This window comes from Polyodon spathula, chromosome 6, assembly GCF_017654505.1.
Source record: "Polyodon spathula isolate WHYD16114869_AA chromosome 6, ASM1765450v1, whole genome shotgun sequence".
NCBI lineage: Eukaryota > Metazoa > Chordata > Actinopteri > Acipenseriformes > Polyodontidae > Polyodon > Polyodon spathula.
The window spans coordinates 35543292-35562381 of record NC_054539.1 but is presented as its reverse complement, the minus strand read 5'-3'; the positions used below and the strand labels follow the sequence as shown (position 1 = coordinate 35562381).

Below are 19090 nucleotides of genomic sequence, written 5' to 3'. Positions count from 1 at the left end.
TTGTAATTTCGATCCTGTCTTTCTTATTGCTGCTTTGTTCTAGAACCATGCATTGCAATATGTAAATATACTGGGATCCTACTGTTTTCCCACTATTGTTGATGGATAGCTGGACACAACTCTTATAAAGTAATATAAAAATAGAATTATTTTTTTTGAAATTCTGGTTCCACTATATTGATATTTTAGTTACCAATACATATTGAGACCAATTTCAGGGAGGTGGGAGTGAAATTAGAGTATTTTGTCCCAGATATGCTTATGTTCTCCGGTTCACGTGAACATGCATCAAAATTGTGCAACTATGAGTTAATTATTATTTTAAATAATGTTTTTATTTATTTATTTATTTATTTATATTTATTTACAATTTGCTATACTATTGCTTTTAATTTTATTACCAGACCCATCACTATTCAAATCAATTGACTATACCCCATTTACAAAATCCCTGTTCCCATCCCCACCCCAATAAATTCAAATGTCCTAGTGCTAGATCTAACCCCTTTAAATTGCCAAGCCGTTTTTTTTTTTTAGAATCCTAATGATGATGGTCTGTCTGGAGAGGATATCCACCATCCAATGAGAGAGCTGGAAGGTGATGTCATGGTTTGATGCTGGTGTTGTGCTGAGGCTGAGGGTGGGAGCTGTCTATTCGAGCAGTCACAGAGAACGAGAGAGGCTGTGAGCACAACCACTGTAGACACACACTGGTGGGGGGTAAGTCTGATCAGAAAGAAAAATATAAAAGATAACTTACTTTTGTGCTATTTTATTTGAGTCATAAAAGTCATTTTTTTCAACTGGTTATTTCTTCTGTGTAGCCTTGGTGGTATAATCATTACATTTTACTGAAACCTTTAAAATGTAATTTAAAAATAAATAAAAATTTAAATGCATTGGAGTTGATTAATTTTTACTATAAAATGTTAATTGTGCATTAATAAATGCACTATATTACTTATACATACATACCATATAAATAAATGTATGTATCAGCAGGATACTGCACATTTTCATACATTTATTAAACCATACCCAATATACATGTATAGATAGATATTGTGGATTCATAGATCTTGAAAACACTATATGCATTCCTGGAAACCACATTTTAATAACTGTACTGTTGACACATATTGGTTGTTTCTGCATACCATTCTATTTTTGCTTTAACAATAATACCACCAACTGGAATTATTAATATTGAATATTTTAATGTTTAGTAACTTTGAAGCTAATAAATGTGTTTAAGCAATCTTATTTTTGTTGTATTAAACTTACCTTTATTTGTTGTATATTATCTTTTTATGTTTACTGCTTTGCACAGTGCATATTGCCTATTGCACAAATACATGTACAATGTCCTATTAATTTAATTGGCCAGTAAAGAAAAAGAATGCAGAGGCAAAAAAGTATTCATTATTAATAAAAGCAGGAAGCACTAACTCACAAAAGTATTAATGTCTTTGATAAGAGGGCATCGACATTTTAAAAGCTTCTGGCACCTTCTTTGCTATCAATAAAGTTGGTATTTGGAGATGAACAGAAGTAAAGAGATCCTCTCATTTCAAAATAAATCTTGTAATATTATCTTCTATTTGTTATTTAGTGCAGCAGTGATAAGTCATGTGATGTAACCTAACAGCAAACAATTTCGATGTGAATGATGTCATCCTGTATTAAACACAATTTCCATTCTGAAAATCTTCCATTATTATGTCTGTGAATATCAGCCTTAAAAAATAAGATCAGTGATTAACACAGGGACACGTCAAAAGTAACAGATCTATTTTTACATCCCCTAGTTTGTACCTTGTTATACAAAATGCTAGAGATTATAACCTTCTACACTGCAGTCCACTATAAATGGTTCAAAAGCCACCTCCATTACTGTGCCAACAACAGAGATGCACATTTAATTAATCCTTACTTAAAGCACAGCCATGGTTTGGATTTGTACAACACAGCTTAGATGTTCTCTCTCACAATGGGGTTGGGAAGCGGTGAAGCATTTGTATTAATTCTACAAAGCTTTTAAAAGAGATCATGATTGCACCTATACTTTATGGTGGGGTGTAGTCGATGAAGAATGTTGTTCCCTTTCAGTCTCAGAGTTGGGAAATTACCCCTTGTGTCACATGTCTTGAGCACATAAAAAGCTGCGTGATAGGCCTGGTGTGACCACGTGTCTGTTGCATTCTGGAACAAGACGCTATGTCACACAGCAACCTTTGCCATTTGATTCCTCACTGCAACCTGAGCAGACGTGTCTTCACTTGCTAGTCCTCCTTGGAAGCTGGCTTGCCCCTGTGCGACTGTAGTTATTTTTTTAGTCTAAATCCCATGGCTGTGTGCTTTTGGTGGCTGAGAAGTGGTGGCTGCTGCTTCCAACCTCATCCATTTTGGATTTTGTCCTCCACAAATTGTTTTGTGTCTTGGTTTCTGGTCCGCATTCGCGCATTGTGCCAAACCAAGTTGTTTTGTTGTTTTTGGCGTTTCAAAATAAATAAATAAATAAATGAATAAATAAATACTGTTCCTGTCAAACTGGCTACAGATGTTTTAGTGTGCCACGCCTCGTAGCTCTGGTTCGGCAGCTTAGCACATTAACCCAGTACATAGCACTTCATGCATAGCATTTTTCAGTGGTACATAGCGCGCTTGTGCATAGTACCCTGCACATCCATTGGTACTCCTTGCCCCGTGCATTACCTGGTGCATAGCACTCCCGTGCATAGCCCAGGTACACTCAGCACCCCTGTGCATTGTACTGCTGTACATGCACCCTCTGTGCCCCGTGCATTCATCTGGATTTACCTGGTACATAGCACCTCAGTGCATAGCCTCGGTACACATAACACTCCCATGCATAGCACTCCTGTGCATCCCCATGTGCACTTCAGTACTTACTTAGCACTCCCATGTATAGTATCAGTGCTCGGTACAGGTGCATAGCATTCCCATGCAGCGCACCCTGCATTTTTATCCATCCGTACAATGTTGTTCCATGATTGTGTGAGATGTGGGGCCAGCCTCCCCCCAGAGGACGGCCATAATTTTTGCTGTGTGTGCTGGTTTTCAAAAGAGGGCTAAGAGGGCAGACCATGCTGAAGGTCTTTCCACCTCCTCTGACTCTCCGTGGCCTTTGCTGACACTCTCGAGGAGCCCCTCGCATGAGCTGTCTCTGAGCCACAGTGCTCGGTCTGTGTCTCACTCTCCAGAGCACAAAACCAAAAAAGCGAAGAAACGCAGGCACTTGCCCAATGCAGATATTTCAGCCTTACTGGCACAAATGACGCAGCTAGCAAGCATGGTTGCAAATCGGCAGTAGTTGTTGGAGCATCTTGTCAATTTGACAGCTCCCCCTGCACCCACTCTGGCTTTTGGGGTACTGGAGACCCCCTCAGCTCCAGCACTGGTCCCTGCTGTCCCGCAGTCTCAGCTTATTGAGGAGGAGCAGGACGATATGGTGTCCCTGGCCGCCTCCATTGAGGAAGCAAATTCGAAGGGGGAACGGAGGACAACTCCTGTTTAGAGGGCTCCCTGTCTGAGACATATATGGCTCCTAGCGGTCCACTGGCGGATGAGTTAGCAGCCCTTGTGAGCAGCGCTGCTGCTCTGGTCCAGATCCCTTGGATTGAGGAAACCCAGGTCTACCGATCAATTTTTGAAACCTCGTGTCGACTACTGTAAGCCCCTCCCGGTCCTCCTGGATTTTGTGGAGGAGTTGCAGTCTTCATGGGACAGCCCAGCATCAGTGCCCACTTGCTCCAGATGGAAGCATTGTACGCCCTGGACATTGAGCATTGTATGCCCATTAACATTGAAAGCTGCTGCCCTCTTGCGCAGCAGCTTTCCAGTTAGGCTCGCACCAGGGCAAGGCTTGTGGCTGCTTTGGCTCACTGTGACACCTTGGGGATATATTTCCCAACTTATAATGGTTGACATTTTGAAACTGAAAGGGAATGTTACGTTACTTACCGTAACCCTGGATCCCTGAAAAAGAAATGCCAACCATTAAATTTGTGAGGTCACTAGCTCGCCTTCATTGCCATATGGAATCATATGGCGAAGGTTGCTGTGTGAAATAACGTCTTGTTCCAGAATACAACAGACACGTGGTCACACTGGGCCTATCAGGCAGCTTTTTAAATATGTGCTCAGGTCATGTGACACAAGGGTCATTTCCCAATTCATAATGGTTGATATTTCTATTTCAGGGAACCAGGGTTACGGTAAATAGAGGACAGCACATCACAGCTTCATGTTATTTGTAGATCAAGAATCATTAGACCTAGTTGCTAAGATAATCTTATATTTGTTGAAGAAGCCCGTATTTTTAGACTAGTTAGGACATAAGAAATTTTGGAAAAATGCATGAATTCCTTCCATGGTGGCTAAGTCTAGTGATCATGTTATTAGTGATCTTGATAATCATGTAAATCTAGTGTTACATCAAATTTCCCTTGTGGTATTTCCATCATCCATGAAATTAGACCAGTACCATGAGCCTAATATTTATTTTCTCTTCTGTAGATTCAAAGAGGATACCTTACAGTTTTTTTTTTTCGACTGACATTGAAATCTTGTGAAGCATAATGATTCTTGCAGGTATGTAGAGTTATTAGTTTCAAGGCATTGGGTATATGACTAAATTCAGCGCAGGTCTGTCACTGTCTATCTGTGTGACCCACTGAGCACATGACATTAACCACATAACCAAGCATCCCCATCTATTTAGAACACATAAACACAACCTCGGTCAATTAATTTTAAAATATGAAAAGGATACATAATTAAAGCATTCGATGTATATGAGTTTCTTGTATTGTGCTTGTAATCATTATCAGTGATTCACAGTTCTGTTGCTTTATTGAGATGTAATAATTATCTGTAAATAACTGTCCCTCACTGGATGTGAACCTGGATGTCTGTTAAGAACATAAGAACTTAAGAAAGTTTACAAACGAGAGGAGGCCATTCAGCCCATCTTGCTCATTTGATTGTTAGTAGCTTATCGATCCCAGAATTTCATCAAGCAGCTTCTTGAAGGATCCCAGGGTGTCAGCTTCAACAACATTACTGGGGAGTTGATTCCAGACCCTCATGATTCTCTGTGTAAAAAAATGCCTCCTATTTTCTGTTCTGAATGCCCCTTTGTCTAATCTTTATTTGTGACCCCTGGTCCTTGTTTCTTTTTTCAGGTCGAAAAAGTCCCTTGGGTCAACATTGTCAATACCTTTTAGAATTTTGAATGCTTGAAAGGTCACCCCGTAGTCTTCTTTGTTCTAGACTGAATAGATTCTATTCTTTTAACCTGTCTGCATATGACATGCCTTTTAAACCCAGAATGATTCTGGTCGCTCTTCTTTGCACTCTTTCTAGAGCAGCAATATCCTTTTTGTAGCGAGGTGACCAGAACTGAACACAATATTCAAGATGAGGTCTTACTAATGCATTGTACAGTTTTAACATTACTTCTCTTGATTTAAATTCAACACTTTTCACAACGTATGCAAGCATCTTGTTGGCCTTTTTTATAGCTTCCCCACATTGTCTAGATGAAGACAACAAAAACTCCTAGGTCTTTTTCATAGACTCCTCCAATTTCAGCATCTCCCATATGATGTTTATAATGCACATTTTTAATTCCTGCATGCAGTACCTTACACTTTTCTCTATTAAATGTAATTTGCCATGTGTCTGCCCAGTTCTGAATCTTGTCTAGATCATCTTGAATGACCTTTGCTACTGCAACAGTGTTTGCCACTCCTCCTATTTTTGTGTTGTCTGCGAATTTAACAAGTTTGCTTACTATACCCGAATCTAAATCATTAATATAGATTAGGAATAGCAGAGGACCTAATACTGATCTATGTGGTACTCCACTGGTTACCACACTCCATTCTGAGGTTTCTCCTCTAATCAGTACTTTCTGTTTTCTACATGTTAACCACTCCCTAATCCATCTACATGTGTTTCCTTGAATCCCTACTGCGTTCAGTTTGAGAATGAATCTTTTATGCAGGACTTTGTCAAGCTTTCTGGAAATTTAAATAAACCATGTCATATGCTTTGCAATTACCCATTATCGATGTTGATCATGCATTATTTAGATATTTGTTTTGAACTGAATCGAAATGAAACATCATGAAATTTTAATTGTACAACATGTGGCAGTAATTTCATTACATAATATCATTATGTTTAATTTAATTTACAGTATACTGACTTTAGCCACAGGTGAACAATGTTATTTTACAAACCACCTTTTGCTCACAATTCTCTAATAAGGACTGGGAGGATCATGTATAATAGTCAGTCAGAAAGACTTTTAAGACTAGGTCAGTATAAGTCTTTTTGATTCACTAAATGCAAATTTGAGCCCCATAATTTAGGTCCTTATTGGAGAATTGTGATGATAGACCAGGTGGTAATACATGATCAACATCCAAGCTCCTTGCTTAACCACACCCACTCAGGCAGTGTTAATGCAGCTGATCTGAAACTAACATTACATTGAACATTTTCACACCACCTGGTAAAGCCTCTGAAACTCATAAAATATATTATGATTCAGTTTTTAAATGAAGAACCCGGAACACATGTGAAATGTTTCGGTGACATGGTGCAGCGGATAACATTCTTTGAAAGGCTTTACATTTAATCATGGGGTTTCCATGTGGTTCAATTTACATGTGAAATGGAGATGCGTGTGCACGTTTGGGAGAATTACTAGTGTAAATCAAATTTCTGTCTGAAAAAAACGGCCAAAGAGAGGGATAGGGTAAATCTCATTTACTCGTGTAAATGACGAAATAACACAGGTTTAACCCAGTTTTGTTGGAAGTCCGTATTTCACGTGTAAATGTTAATGAGCATGTTTATCCTTAACTATAAATATTGCAAGGGAGCAGGTCAGTTATTGCTGTGGATTCTAAGATGGCAGAAAGTGGTGGCTGAAGGGCGATTTTATGGTTGCAGTGGTGTAGTTCACCTTAATGATAATGCGGGCGGCTTTTTTTATTATAGGTTTTTTTTTTTCCCTGTGTCTGGACCGTCTTGTGACTGTCTCTTGTGGGTTTACAGTTCTGATTAAAACCACTTACCATGAACTGCATTATGCCCTTATTATAATATTAAAGCAGTTGTTTGATAATACCTTTGCTGTAAAAACTACGCTAAAGTTAGACACGAAGAGCAAGTGAGCTGCTTAAATGTAACCAAAGTATATTTCGTTATGAATCCACTTTCTCTGAATAATTGTACTGGAGATGAGCGATCTTTAAAACAGAGTAGTGTTGACAAATTTGTCAAATTGAAACAAAGCGAGACGCTGTCTATACTTTTTTATTTTAGTTTATTCACGGTTATCTGTGTAAAAATGCTATTTAAAAAAATATTAGCATTGCGTATTTTAGGTAAATTATTTAAAGAATAAGCACACATGCACAGTTACTACCTGAGACTTGGCCTTATTAGAGTGAGCCAAGAATAACCCCATTCAATCTCTCTCTCATATATATATATATATATATATGTACACACATTCACACATTGTATATGTCACGAGAAGGCACTGGTAAGATAAGAACCTATGCAATAGTCAGTGTGCCCGGATTTGGCAAACAGCCAAGAAGATCAATTTATGCCTGTGCCCAAATTACTTTAAGGACCACTGATTTAATATAACAGTAAATCCAACAAAATAATTTCTGACAGCACGAGCCTCTTCAGATCGCTGCTGTCCAATTGAAACTGGCAGCTGAGGTAAGCTTCACAGTTGCCAAGCCCACTTATAATAAGTGGAATTGGGCTTGTTTTCTGAGAGTTGCTGGTTGTAATTTGCATAAACACCCCTACTCTAACGTGGGTTGCGTTTCTTTTGAAAGGCAGTGTTCTTTTATTTCTGGTGAGGCTGTAACCTTCCCCTTCTGTCTCACAGGCAGCTACTGATTCCTGAACACCTCATTTTGTTGTTGACAAGAATTTGTGCAGGATACAGCAGGCAGTGGCAATTTAGGGAATTAATTAATGCACTTCAGTCTGCTTCATCAGTATCTGCCACCTCTCTTTCAAGTGCCCACTACCCGTATTGTGATGTTGAATGCTTCCTCGGTAGCTGTCAGCTGTCCGGATGGGTAGGGTTTCTAAGCCAGAGTAGTATACATAGCATCACCTGATCACCTATATTCTGTATTGCCTGAATGAAAAGGATATATATATATATATATATATATATATATATATATATATATATATTATATGAATGAAAAGGGGATATATATATATATATATATATATATATATATATATATATATATATATATAATAATTTTGCAGTGGTCTCTTAATTTTTTCCAGAGCTGTATGTATATATATATATATATATATATATATATATATATATATATATATATATATATATATATACATACAGCTCTGGAAAAAATTAAGAGACCACTGCAAAATTATCAGTTTCTCTGGTTTTACTATTTATAGGTATGTGTTTGGGTAAAATGAACATTTTTGTTTTATTTTATAAACTACTGACAACATTTCTCCCAAATTCCAAATAAAAATATTGTCATTTAGAGCATTTATTTGCAGAAAATGACAACTGGTCAAAATAACAAAAAAGATGTAGTGTTGTCAGACCTCGAATAATGCAAAGAAAATAAGTTCATATTCATTTTTAAACAACACAATACTAATATTTTAACTTAGGAAGAGTTCAGAAATCAATATTTGGTGGAATAACCCTGATTTTCAATCACAGCTTTCATGCGTCTTGGCATGCTCTCCACCAGTCTTTCACATTGATGTTGGGTCACTTTTATGCCACTCCTGGCGCAAAAATTCAAGCAGCTCAGCTTTGTTTGATGGCTTATGACCATCCATCTTCCTCTTGATCACATTCCAGAGGTTTTCAATGGGGTTCAGGTCTGGAGATTGGGCTGGCCATGACAGGGTCTTGATCTGGTGGTCCTCCATCCACACCTTGATTGACCTGGCTGTGTGGCATGGAGTATTGTCCTGCTGGAAAAAAACAATCCTCAGAGTTGGGGAACATTGTTCAGAGCAGAAGGAAGCAAGTTTTCTTCCAGGACAACCTTGTACTTGGCTTGATTCATGCGCCCTTCACAAAGACAAATCTGCCCGATTCCAGCATTGCTGAAGCACCCCCAGATCATCACTGATCCTCCACCACATTTCACAGTGGGTGCGAGACACTGTGGCTTGTAGGCCTCTCCAGGTCTCCGTCTAACCATTAGACGACCAGGTGTTGGACAAAGCTGAAAATTGGACTCATCAGAGAAGATGACCTTACTCCAGTCCTCTACGATCCAATCCTTATGGTCTTTTGCAAACCTCAGCCTGGCTCTTCTTTGCTTCTCATTGGTAAGGGCTTTTTTCTAGCTTTGCACGACTTCAGCCCTGCCCCTAGGAGCCTGTTTCGAACCGTCGTCGCTGTGCACTTCATCCCAGCTGTCGTTTGCCATTCTTTTTGTAGGTCACTTGATGTCATCCTGTGGTTGCTGAGTGACATTCGAATGAGTTGGCGGTCATCCCGGTCAGTGGAGAGTCGTTCTCGCCCTCTGCCGGTCTGTAGCTTTGTTGTCCCCAATGTGTGCTGCTTGACCTTGTTCTTATGAACCGCCGTCTTTGAAATTTAAGGATGGAAGCAACCCGACTCTCACTGTATCCCTCTGCCAGTAAAGCCAGAATTGAACCCTTCTTTTCCTCACACAAAACTTTCCTTTTCAACTCTTTGGGCATGGTCAATAGTTATTTTTTTATTCCAGTTACTTTTGAGGTACTACTAGCACTGTTTTGCCATCCAGCTGGTCCTATTGCAAGAGGATAGTGATGACCACAGGAGTGGTTTTTATACTTTTCCTCGTTAAATAAGATTTGGTTCAGGTGATCCCCTAATCAGTACCTCATTCAGTAGAATGAGGTGTACCTGTATTGGAATTCAACAGACACTGGAATGGAATGGCTTCCATACATGTAGACATTTGCAGTGGTCTCTTAATTTTTTCCAGAGCTGTATATATATATATATATATATATATATATATATATATATATATATATATATATATATATATATACACACACACACACACACACACACACACACACACACACACAGTGCCTTGCAAAAGTATTCAGACCCCTGACCAATTCTCTCATATTACTGAATTACAAATGGTACATTGAAATTTTGTTCTGTTCGATATTTTATTTTAAAACACTTAAACTCAAAATCAATTATTGTAAGTTGACATTGGTTTATTGTTGGGAAATATTTTTAAGAAAAATAAAAAACTGAAATATCTTGCTTGCATAAGTATTCAACCCCCATACATTAATATTTGGTAGAGCCACCTTTTGCTGCAATAACAGCTTTTAGTCTTTTGGGGTAAGTATGTACCAGCTTTGCACACAGTGTTAGAGTGATTTTGGCCCATTCTTCTTGGCAGATTTGCTCCAGGTTGTTCAGGTTGGTTGGACGACGCTTGTGGACCGCAATTTTCAAATAGTGCCACAGATTCTCAATGGGATTGAGATCAGGGCTTTGACTGGGCCACTGTAGGACATTCACCTTTTTGTTCTTGAGCCACTCCAATGTTGCTTTGGCCTTGTGCTTGGGATCATTGTCCTACTGAAAGGTGAATTTCCTCCAAAACTTCAGTTTTTTAGTGGACTGAAGCAGATTCTCATGCAGTATTTTCCTTCAGTTGTAACAAGATGCCCAGTCTCTGCTGATGAGAAGCATCCCCACAACATGATGCTGCCACCATCATACTTCACTGTAGGGATGGTGTGTCTTGAATCATGGGCAGTGTTAGTTTTGCGCCACACATAGCACTTTGAGTTTTGGCAATGCTTGGGGTGGTGTGATGCAGCTTCTACTTTCTGATTATTGATCCAACTGTGCTCACTGGGATATCCAATCACTTGGATATTATTTTGTACCCTTTCCCTAATCTATGCATTTGTATTACTTTATCTCTAACTTCTGTAGAATGCTCTCTTACCTTACAATATTGATTCTGAGTTTCAGTGTTTAAACATAAAATATCAAACAGAACAAAATTTCAATGTACCATTTGTAATTTGGTAATATGAGAGAATTGGTCAGGGGTCTGAATACTTTTGCAAGGCACTGTGTGTGTGTGTATATATATATATATATATATATATATATATATATATATATATATATATATATATATATATATATATATATATACACATCTCCGCCAGTTTTCAGCCATGATCTGCAATACCTGTTGGGCAGTTTTATTTTGTACATCCGAGTTTATTTTTAATTAATGAGTCATAAGATAAATTAGTTGAAACAGTATTCACTACTAAGACATTTGAAAAACTATTTGGGAAAGAGCAGTAAAACACATTATTAACCAACCAGACATAAGGTATTTTGCTTTATTACAGCAGCTTAGATTTGCTCGTGTACCAGTTCTTTGCACATGGAAACCACATTTTCACAAAATTTCACTAGTAATCTTCAAAAACAGCACAAGTACTTTATGCATATCTAATTTACCTATCAACCCCCATCTTTCCCATTCATTTGCATGGCATCGGGTGAAAAGCCCGGTTTACTCGAGTAAAATAAACTGAGCGAACGGAAACCCAAAAAAACATTTTACACGAGACATTTTTCTTGTGCAAATGTATCAAGTAAAAATAAAAACTTCCATGGAAACCACATGAATGTCAACAAAAGTATGCATGGATAACTAATTGAATAGCAGTAAGTTATTATTTGTATTGTTATTGAATCCACCCATAAATCTTGTATTTTTGTATTTGGGCTTTAAAGGTGAGGGTAACTATTAAGAGACAGAAAGGGAGGTCCTTATTAATCCATGTCAGTTTCAGCTTGCTGACTTGATATTGATTAAATGTATTCATGTGTTCAAGTATTGATTTTGAATGCTGATCTACATGCTGACTGATGCTGACAGTTAGATATAGTAAATTTACAGCTGAAGAGAATGTATTGACAGCATCTGAATTTGGCTTAATTATTTGTAAAAAAAAACTGGCCCTATTGTGTTTGCTTATTGTGGCTTTTTTTTGTAGTAGTCGTAGTAGTAGTAGGTTTTTTTTGTAAATAGGAAAGGGGTGAAGTCAACGTGAATTGAGTAGCCATTTCCAGTGTTTTTCCAGTGTTTTGTGGTGTTTATTGGCTATACAACTATTTCATTTAGTTTTGTATTGGGGGGGGGGGGGGGGGGGTTGGGTTAAAACAAAAAATGAGTCATCAACTTTTTTTATCATACTGATAGCTCTTATTTCTTATTTTGTGACAGGGGGTGTACTGTTATACTTGTTATTATGTATTTATTTATTTATTTATTGATTACACGATTCCAGCCATCACTTGAAACAGCTAGCAGCATTCTAAAAATATGACAGAGGCAGGAATAAATTAATGCATGAAGTGTGGAAATTGTTTAATAAATGCTTCACGGCAAGCTAGAGTTATTTCAGTCATCATTGGTTTGTTTAATAAACACAATGGCTTGTTTTGTGTACAGCTTACAAAGAGAAGATGAAGGAGCTCCCCCTCGTTTCTCTTTTTTGCTCCTGTCTACTTACTGAGCCACGGGATAAGCCTACTTACAAAGTCCAAGGTAAAAGTTTGTTTATATGATAAACATGACTATATGAACCTACTCATATAGTTATTTAAGTAATAATAATATATGAAGCAGGACTGATAAATATATATATTGGGCTATTTATTTGCCAGAATTTGTCAGAGAAAGCATATTGTTTCATGGAAGTCATGGTATTTCATTGTATTTAAGTCCCAGTGAGCTGGAGCTCGACCTCGCGCCTACTATATATATATATATATATATATATATATATATATATATATATATATTATATATATTATATATATATATATATATATAATACCAGTTTACGTATAATATTAACGAAGAATTAATTGTACTATGTTAACTTTACTATCTATGTATCTACTTTAAAATGCATAAAGGTTTTTTTCTTGGCAGAGCAACTTCCCATAATACCCCTAATTCACTGTCACTTCAGATGCGGTAGACCTAAGCTGGTGTGTGATCAAAGATGTGGAGGTTATTGAGTTGAACAAGCGTGCCTCTGGACAGGCCTTTGAGGTGATTCTGAAACCCCCCTCCTTTGATGGGATCCCTGAGTTTAACGCCTCACTCCCCCAGAGACGAGATCCCTCCCTGGAGGAGATCCAGAAGAAACTGGAAGCGGCGGAGGAGAGAAGGAAGGTAATGAAGAAGAAGGGCCTTTGTAGAATACAATTCCTGGTTACACTTTACAATATATGTGTAGGAGAAAACAATACAAATATCTGCCTAAACACAGTCAAAGAATAAAGCGATTTGTTTATTTTAAGCGCTCCTAGTCTTTAACTTTCTCTTAGACTTTTTCCTTCCTCCTTAAATGTCTTTTCGCTGTTATAATATTGGAAATACTTTTTGGAATTAGTTTTAGCACCCTTGACAATGTTCATTTCTATCTCTCCCTTGGCCTTTTTGACTTGCACTTGCAGTTTCAAGTACTCTTCTGTGTACATTGTTCTTTAAAGTGCCTCTGAATAGTTTTATAATTTTTTTAATTTTTTTTAAATTGATCTATTAAACCATTTTGGAGATTTTGTTTTAGATTTTAATTTGTCTGCTTTTGGGATGTTTGTTTTGTGGCTCCTACGCTACATTTTTTTTTTAAAATAGCCATCCTCTCTCTGTGGATGTTTCCTCTAGTCCAATCTACTTCTGTTTTCTCTGTTTCACTCCTCCATAGTTTGCCTTTTTAATGATCCAAAGAGACACACTGAAAAAAAGGTTGTTACACTGACACTAAATAAACTGAAGAACAGATGCAAGTAGCCTACTAAATTGCTAAAATGAAAAACATGATTAAAAGAGTGCATATAAACTCATACTATGCAGAGTTTAAACTAAAAAAGAAACAAGTCTAATTTAACTCTAAATGAAAAAACACAATAATTATTAACAGTTAAATTCACTTTTAATTTCTAGGTGTCAGCATGGAAAGCTATATAACTGTACACTAAAGCATCAGAATAAGTCACAAATATATTACAAATGGGAAAAGAAAATATGCACAGTATGGTAATGCAGTATTGATCGGCAGTCCTTGCAGTTTATGATAGCTGGAAAAGGGTAAATTACCTTTAACACCGGAGATATACTCATACCTAGAGACACCACAGCAGTCTTTCTGATGGCGTATTCAAAACACTGTAAATACTACAACGAAAGGAGAAACAGTCAGTGTAATTAGTTTTTTTTTGTTTTTTTTATTGAGTACGTAACATCTAAAAAACCGAAGCATATTATATACATATGAACATTTATTTTACAAATCAAAACAAGAAATAAATAAATAAACATCTGAACAGACATCAGTTTACAACATATATGTTTATAAAACTGAAATGATAGCAATACATTTTTACTTTTCAACAGCAATTTGTTTATTAACACATGAGTAAAAGCAACTGAACAACGTAGATATACAAATTTAGAAGAAAACATTTTACAGAAGCGCACAGCACAAGAAATTAAAAAAAGTCTAATTTATTGTTCTTTATATTTTAACAAAATGGAATTCCTTTACCTTGAGTCTAAGGCTGTTCACAATATATACAGATAATGAGCTTCTCCATGCCACCTTTCTGCACAGGGCGCAGCTGCCCGAAGTTTTATTTTTATTGCACATGCCAACCTGGCATTGATGTCTCTTGCGGCTCTCACTCAGTGGGGTTACCAGTTTCAGCTGTGGGTACATGCTTGGCAGTCTCCCTCTGTTCCAAATGCATCTTGCGAAGTTGTTGTACTAACTGTAAAATATATTCTCTCCTTGGTAAATTCTTCTCCGTGCATTCTTTGTAAAGTACCCAGGAGTTGATGGCTGCTAGGTCCAATACATTGTAAAACACCTGAAAAGACCACCGTCAGGAGCCAGCTTTCATGGAATACTTCCATTCCATCTGATCCAAAACATCAACTCCATATTTTCTTGCGTTGTAAAACTCCATGGTAACTCTCTGGTATTTATTTTCACTAGTCCCGATGCTAATTGACTGACTAAAACAGTACAGCTGGCAAGCAGGTGCCAGCCTTTGAAAAGGCTGATTGAAAAACAATAGACTGTCAGTCATTCACTCAGGCAGAGAATAGAGACTAATCTAATTACAGCTAAACACATTGCGGACTGGTAAATAAAAATAATAAAGTAGAATACCGTTCTGTATAATCAAAATACAATTGTTTTCTGTGTGGCCATCATTGTGACTGCTCCGGGGGCTTTTAGGTATAATGTAATATATCCCCTTTATTTCTGCACTCCCGTGTTTCATGCTTTGTGAGAATATTTAATACATATGGACAGAAAGGTACATGAATGTGACGCCCCATATGTAGTTACACAACTGGAGAAAATTACATTTTAAAACCAAAAACCACCAAAATGACTGCCGCGGGGCTTCTGGTGTTAACAGTATTTCAGTCAGTTTTGTCCTCCTTTCTTTAGTTTAGTCAGTATAGTTTCTTTCATTTAATTGCTGTAAGCCTTTTCAAATGAAACACTTCTTATAGTATGCATCATGAGTAAATACATTACTGTGCAGTAGCACTTGTTCAAGCACGCCAGAAGAAGTTGGTCCCCTAACTAAAAAACCCTGAATCCAGGTTGCCCTCAAATCCAGTTCACTCCCCCAAAATTTGAACTTATTTCGGTCAAAAAAGTCTAATATGGCATTTTTTAATGTTTTCATACATTACATAGTTCCAAGAGGCAGAGCTTCTGAAGCACCTGGCAGAGAAGAGAGAACATGAGCGAGAGGTGATCCAGAAGGCCATTGAGGAGAGCAACAACTTCAGCAAAATGGCCAAAGAGAAGCTGGAACAGAAAATGGAGACCAACAAGGAGAACCGAGAGGCCCTGCTGGCAGCCATGTTGGGACGCCTACAGGAGAAGGTACACATTTTTTGGAATGCAGTGTTCACAAAAGACAAGGAGCTTCGCTCAGTTCAGTTATTTGCGATGAATTTTGTTCTGGGGGCAGATCTGCCCTGCAAACGAATAGCACATCTCCAATCTGATTGGTTTGCATTTGGGGGCAGGGTTATTTTTTACTTTTGACTGTTGAAAGAAACCACTGATTAATCTTTGATTAACTTGAAACATTTTCGATTTCGAAAGCTTTGTAAGAGGTGTTCCTTTAAAAAAAAAAAAAAAAAAAAACTCAAGAGAAAATGACCGATTAACATCAGACACTTTGGGGTATTCTGTGCTCATTTGCTTAAACTTGTAAAGTTTTACTTGCTATTTTAACAAAACATGCATCAATATGTGAGGAATCCAATGAGGTCTGTGTATAGGGAGGAAGCACTCAGCACACAAGTATGCAATAGCAAAAAGATTTTCTTTAAAAGTCCACAAGTGCTCCAGTGATAGAAGTACGAAAAGCAACTATTTACAGCATTTCCCACAAAAAACAACAAATTAAATCCTATTAGCAAGAGTATTATTTCCATATACCACAATATATCAGGGCACCAGCAAAGGTCTGAACAACTGCCAACCACTAACTGCTCCTCTAGTCCTCCTTTTAAACCTGTTCACCAGATAACTCCTCCTCTGGACCCTTCCAACCTTTAATAACAGTGCATCATACCATAAATTATTTGAATTCTCCCTGAGGCTACAATACAATATTACATAATATTATGAATTTATACATATTTTAATAATTATTAAAATTTCACTTTTTACTAAATTAAGCCTGCAAATCCCCCATTAAACTCCATATTCAATAGTCTTGCTATTATTAATACTGTAAAAGTATTGTATGTTTTTTATAAAGTTTTCCAAATCAAAGTTTTCAAGTTAATATAATATAAGTTAACAACTCCCTCCAAATCAGTAGCTTTTTTCCAGGACAAAAGTAAAAAATAACCCTGCCTCCAAATGCAAACCAATCAATTGGACCAGTTATAGATGGAAAAGCTTCAAAAAGTAGCTATCAGGATTAGGTGCTGTTGATTCAGCTTTATGCTCTGGGTCTGAAGTCAAAATTTATAGTATTCTTACACTGTGCTATGCACAATCTGGTGGTCAATGTTGTAATTGGGCTACAAAGAGAATGTCAAAGTTTCTAATAGTCAAATCTGAATAAAGAAAAGTTTTATTTTCTTTTATTTCAGGACAAGCATGCAGAAGAGGTGAGAAAAAATAAGGAGCTGAAAGACGAAGCTTCTCGATAGACGGAAGAAAACATGGGACTCATTTTGCTAGTTAAGAATAAAAAGAGAACCCCATATTTTTTATGTGATGAAGATTTGAAAAAAGGAAAGCTTTTAAGTCCATATGAAAAAAAAATGCAGTGTTTGTCTGTTTCGCAAAACAAGGTGTACCAACTCATTTGTCCAAACGGCTTCAAGGCTGGAATTGTAAAAAGAATATAAAACACTGATTGGTCCGGTCCAGTTATTAAAACAAGTCACTTGTTTTAAAAAGTTCTTTGAGTACTTTTCTGGTGTCATGGTTAACCCTTTTATTTTAAATGATCTTGACTAAACTTTTCTATGCTTCATAGTCACTTCAAATATGTAAAATTGGCAACATAGGGATTTATGTATGCTGAGCTACAAGGTATTGCTTATTTGCAGACTTGTTTTTCCTGAGTTTCCAAGGAACATTGACAACAATGCTTCCCAATTGAACCTTTAACTGCATTAAAGTTTAAATTGCATTTTTGGGGCAGTCCAAGCTCAACTCAACTCTTACAATGATTAACCTCTCCCCTGAAACAGTGTATCACTTTGGTACAGTACATTTGCAGCAATACAGCTCTTACTAATGATTAAAAAAAAATTGACATTTAAGGAATATGTAAAAAGTAATTCTAAGATAATCAATTCATATGTTCGCAAAGTTATGACATCTCTCACCACCATGTATCTAGGATCATTTATTTCAGTTTTCTCCATGGGTCTGACAGGCTTGGTCACTTTTTTTTACTCTCTTGAACACAATGTTATTGAAGCTGACACCCTGGGATCCCTCAAGAAGCTGCTTGATGAGATTCTGGGATCAATAAGCTACTAACAACCAAACGAGCAAGATGGGCCGAATGACCTCCTCTCATTTGTAAACTTTCTTATGTTCTTCAAACAAAAATCTAATTTTCTCTGTGCTCAGCATGGATCAATAAGGGATACATGACATCTGTGCTCTTACATAGTTCCTACTGTAGTTATGGAAAGAGGAAATGCGGTGAACAGGAGAAAAAATTATAAAATCAGATACCAAATTTCAATAAAACTTACTCTTAATCTGAAAAATGTCACTCTTTTATACATGTTGCAATGGGGAATATGAGAATTGAAAACTAAAACAGTGGAAACTACTTTCAGTTGAAATTCAGCATATACTATTCTCAAAGCCAAACACTGGCTGTATATACTTTAAAGCATAATGCATTCATTCTGGGAAATAATTACTTTAAATTCATGAGGCGTGAGAGGAAGGAAGTGTTTTGCAACTTGGGATTTGGGGCTCGGCCTCTAGAACGAGAGAGAGAGAGCCTTCCCTATGGAGTTGAGGCTAGCCTAATGACCTCCAGGCCACAGAAAAGACAGAGTCCTCTTCCTTCTCTGAGAGTCGCTGTAGGCTCGGCCTCATGACTGGGTCCCAGTTAGCGACTGGGGTTGACCCTCAGAGGACGGAACGGCTCATACGAAGCCTTGACGTAAGGAAGAAAGAATCTGAAAGAACACAAATAATTGTTAGTTATGTGACTCAAACATTAAGATTAAGAGGGTAAGGAGGGTAAAAGAGGAAGTAAGACAGCCTTCTTGCTTGAGGCAACGTATATAGCTAATGAGCTGCAAAAGAATAGTGTGGCCGGTGGTCCCCTCTGATCACACTAAGAACCTGCACCAATATATAACATAAAAACAAAAAGAGACAATGACAACAAAGACAAACAATGACAAACAAAATAAATAAA

At 37.3% G+C, this 19090-nt stretch overlaps 1 protein-coding gene across 2 annotated transcripts; it reads left to right on the top strand.

Moving 5' to 3' along the window:
- Positions 1 to 627: 627 nt before the first annotated feature.
- Positions 628 to 17594, top strand: LOC121317150 (stathmin-4-like). Of its 2 annotated transcripts, XM_041252790.1 has the most exons (6): positions 631 to 720; positions 4540 to 4614; positions 12585 to 12680; positions 13111 to 13316; positions 15862 to 16053; positions 17283 to 17594. In XM_041252790.1, exons 2-6 carry the CDS (start codon positions 4602 to 4604, stop codon positions 17340 to 17342), a joined length of 567 nt encoding a protein of 188 aa, XP_041108724.1. In that variant the 5' UTR covers positions 631 to 720; positions 4540 to 4601; the 3' UTR covers positions 17343 to 17594. The 2 variants fall into 2 exon arrangements, with proteins under 2 accessions (XP_041108725.1, XP_041108724.1); XM_041252791.1 differs by lacking the exon at positions 4540 to 4614 and having other exon boundaries at positions 628 to 720.
- The last annotated feature ends 1496 nt before the right edge of the window (positions 17595 to 19090 follow it).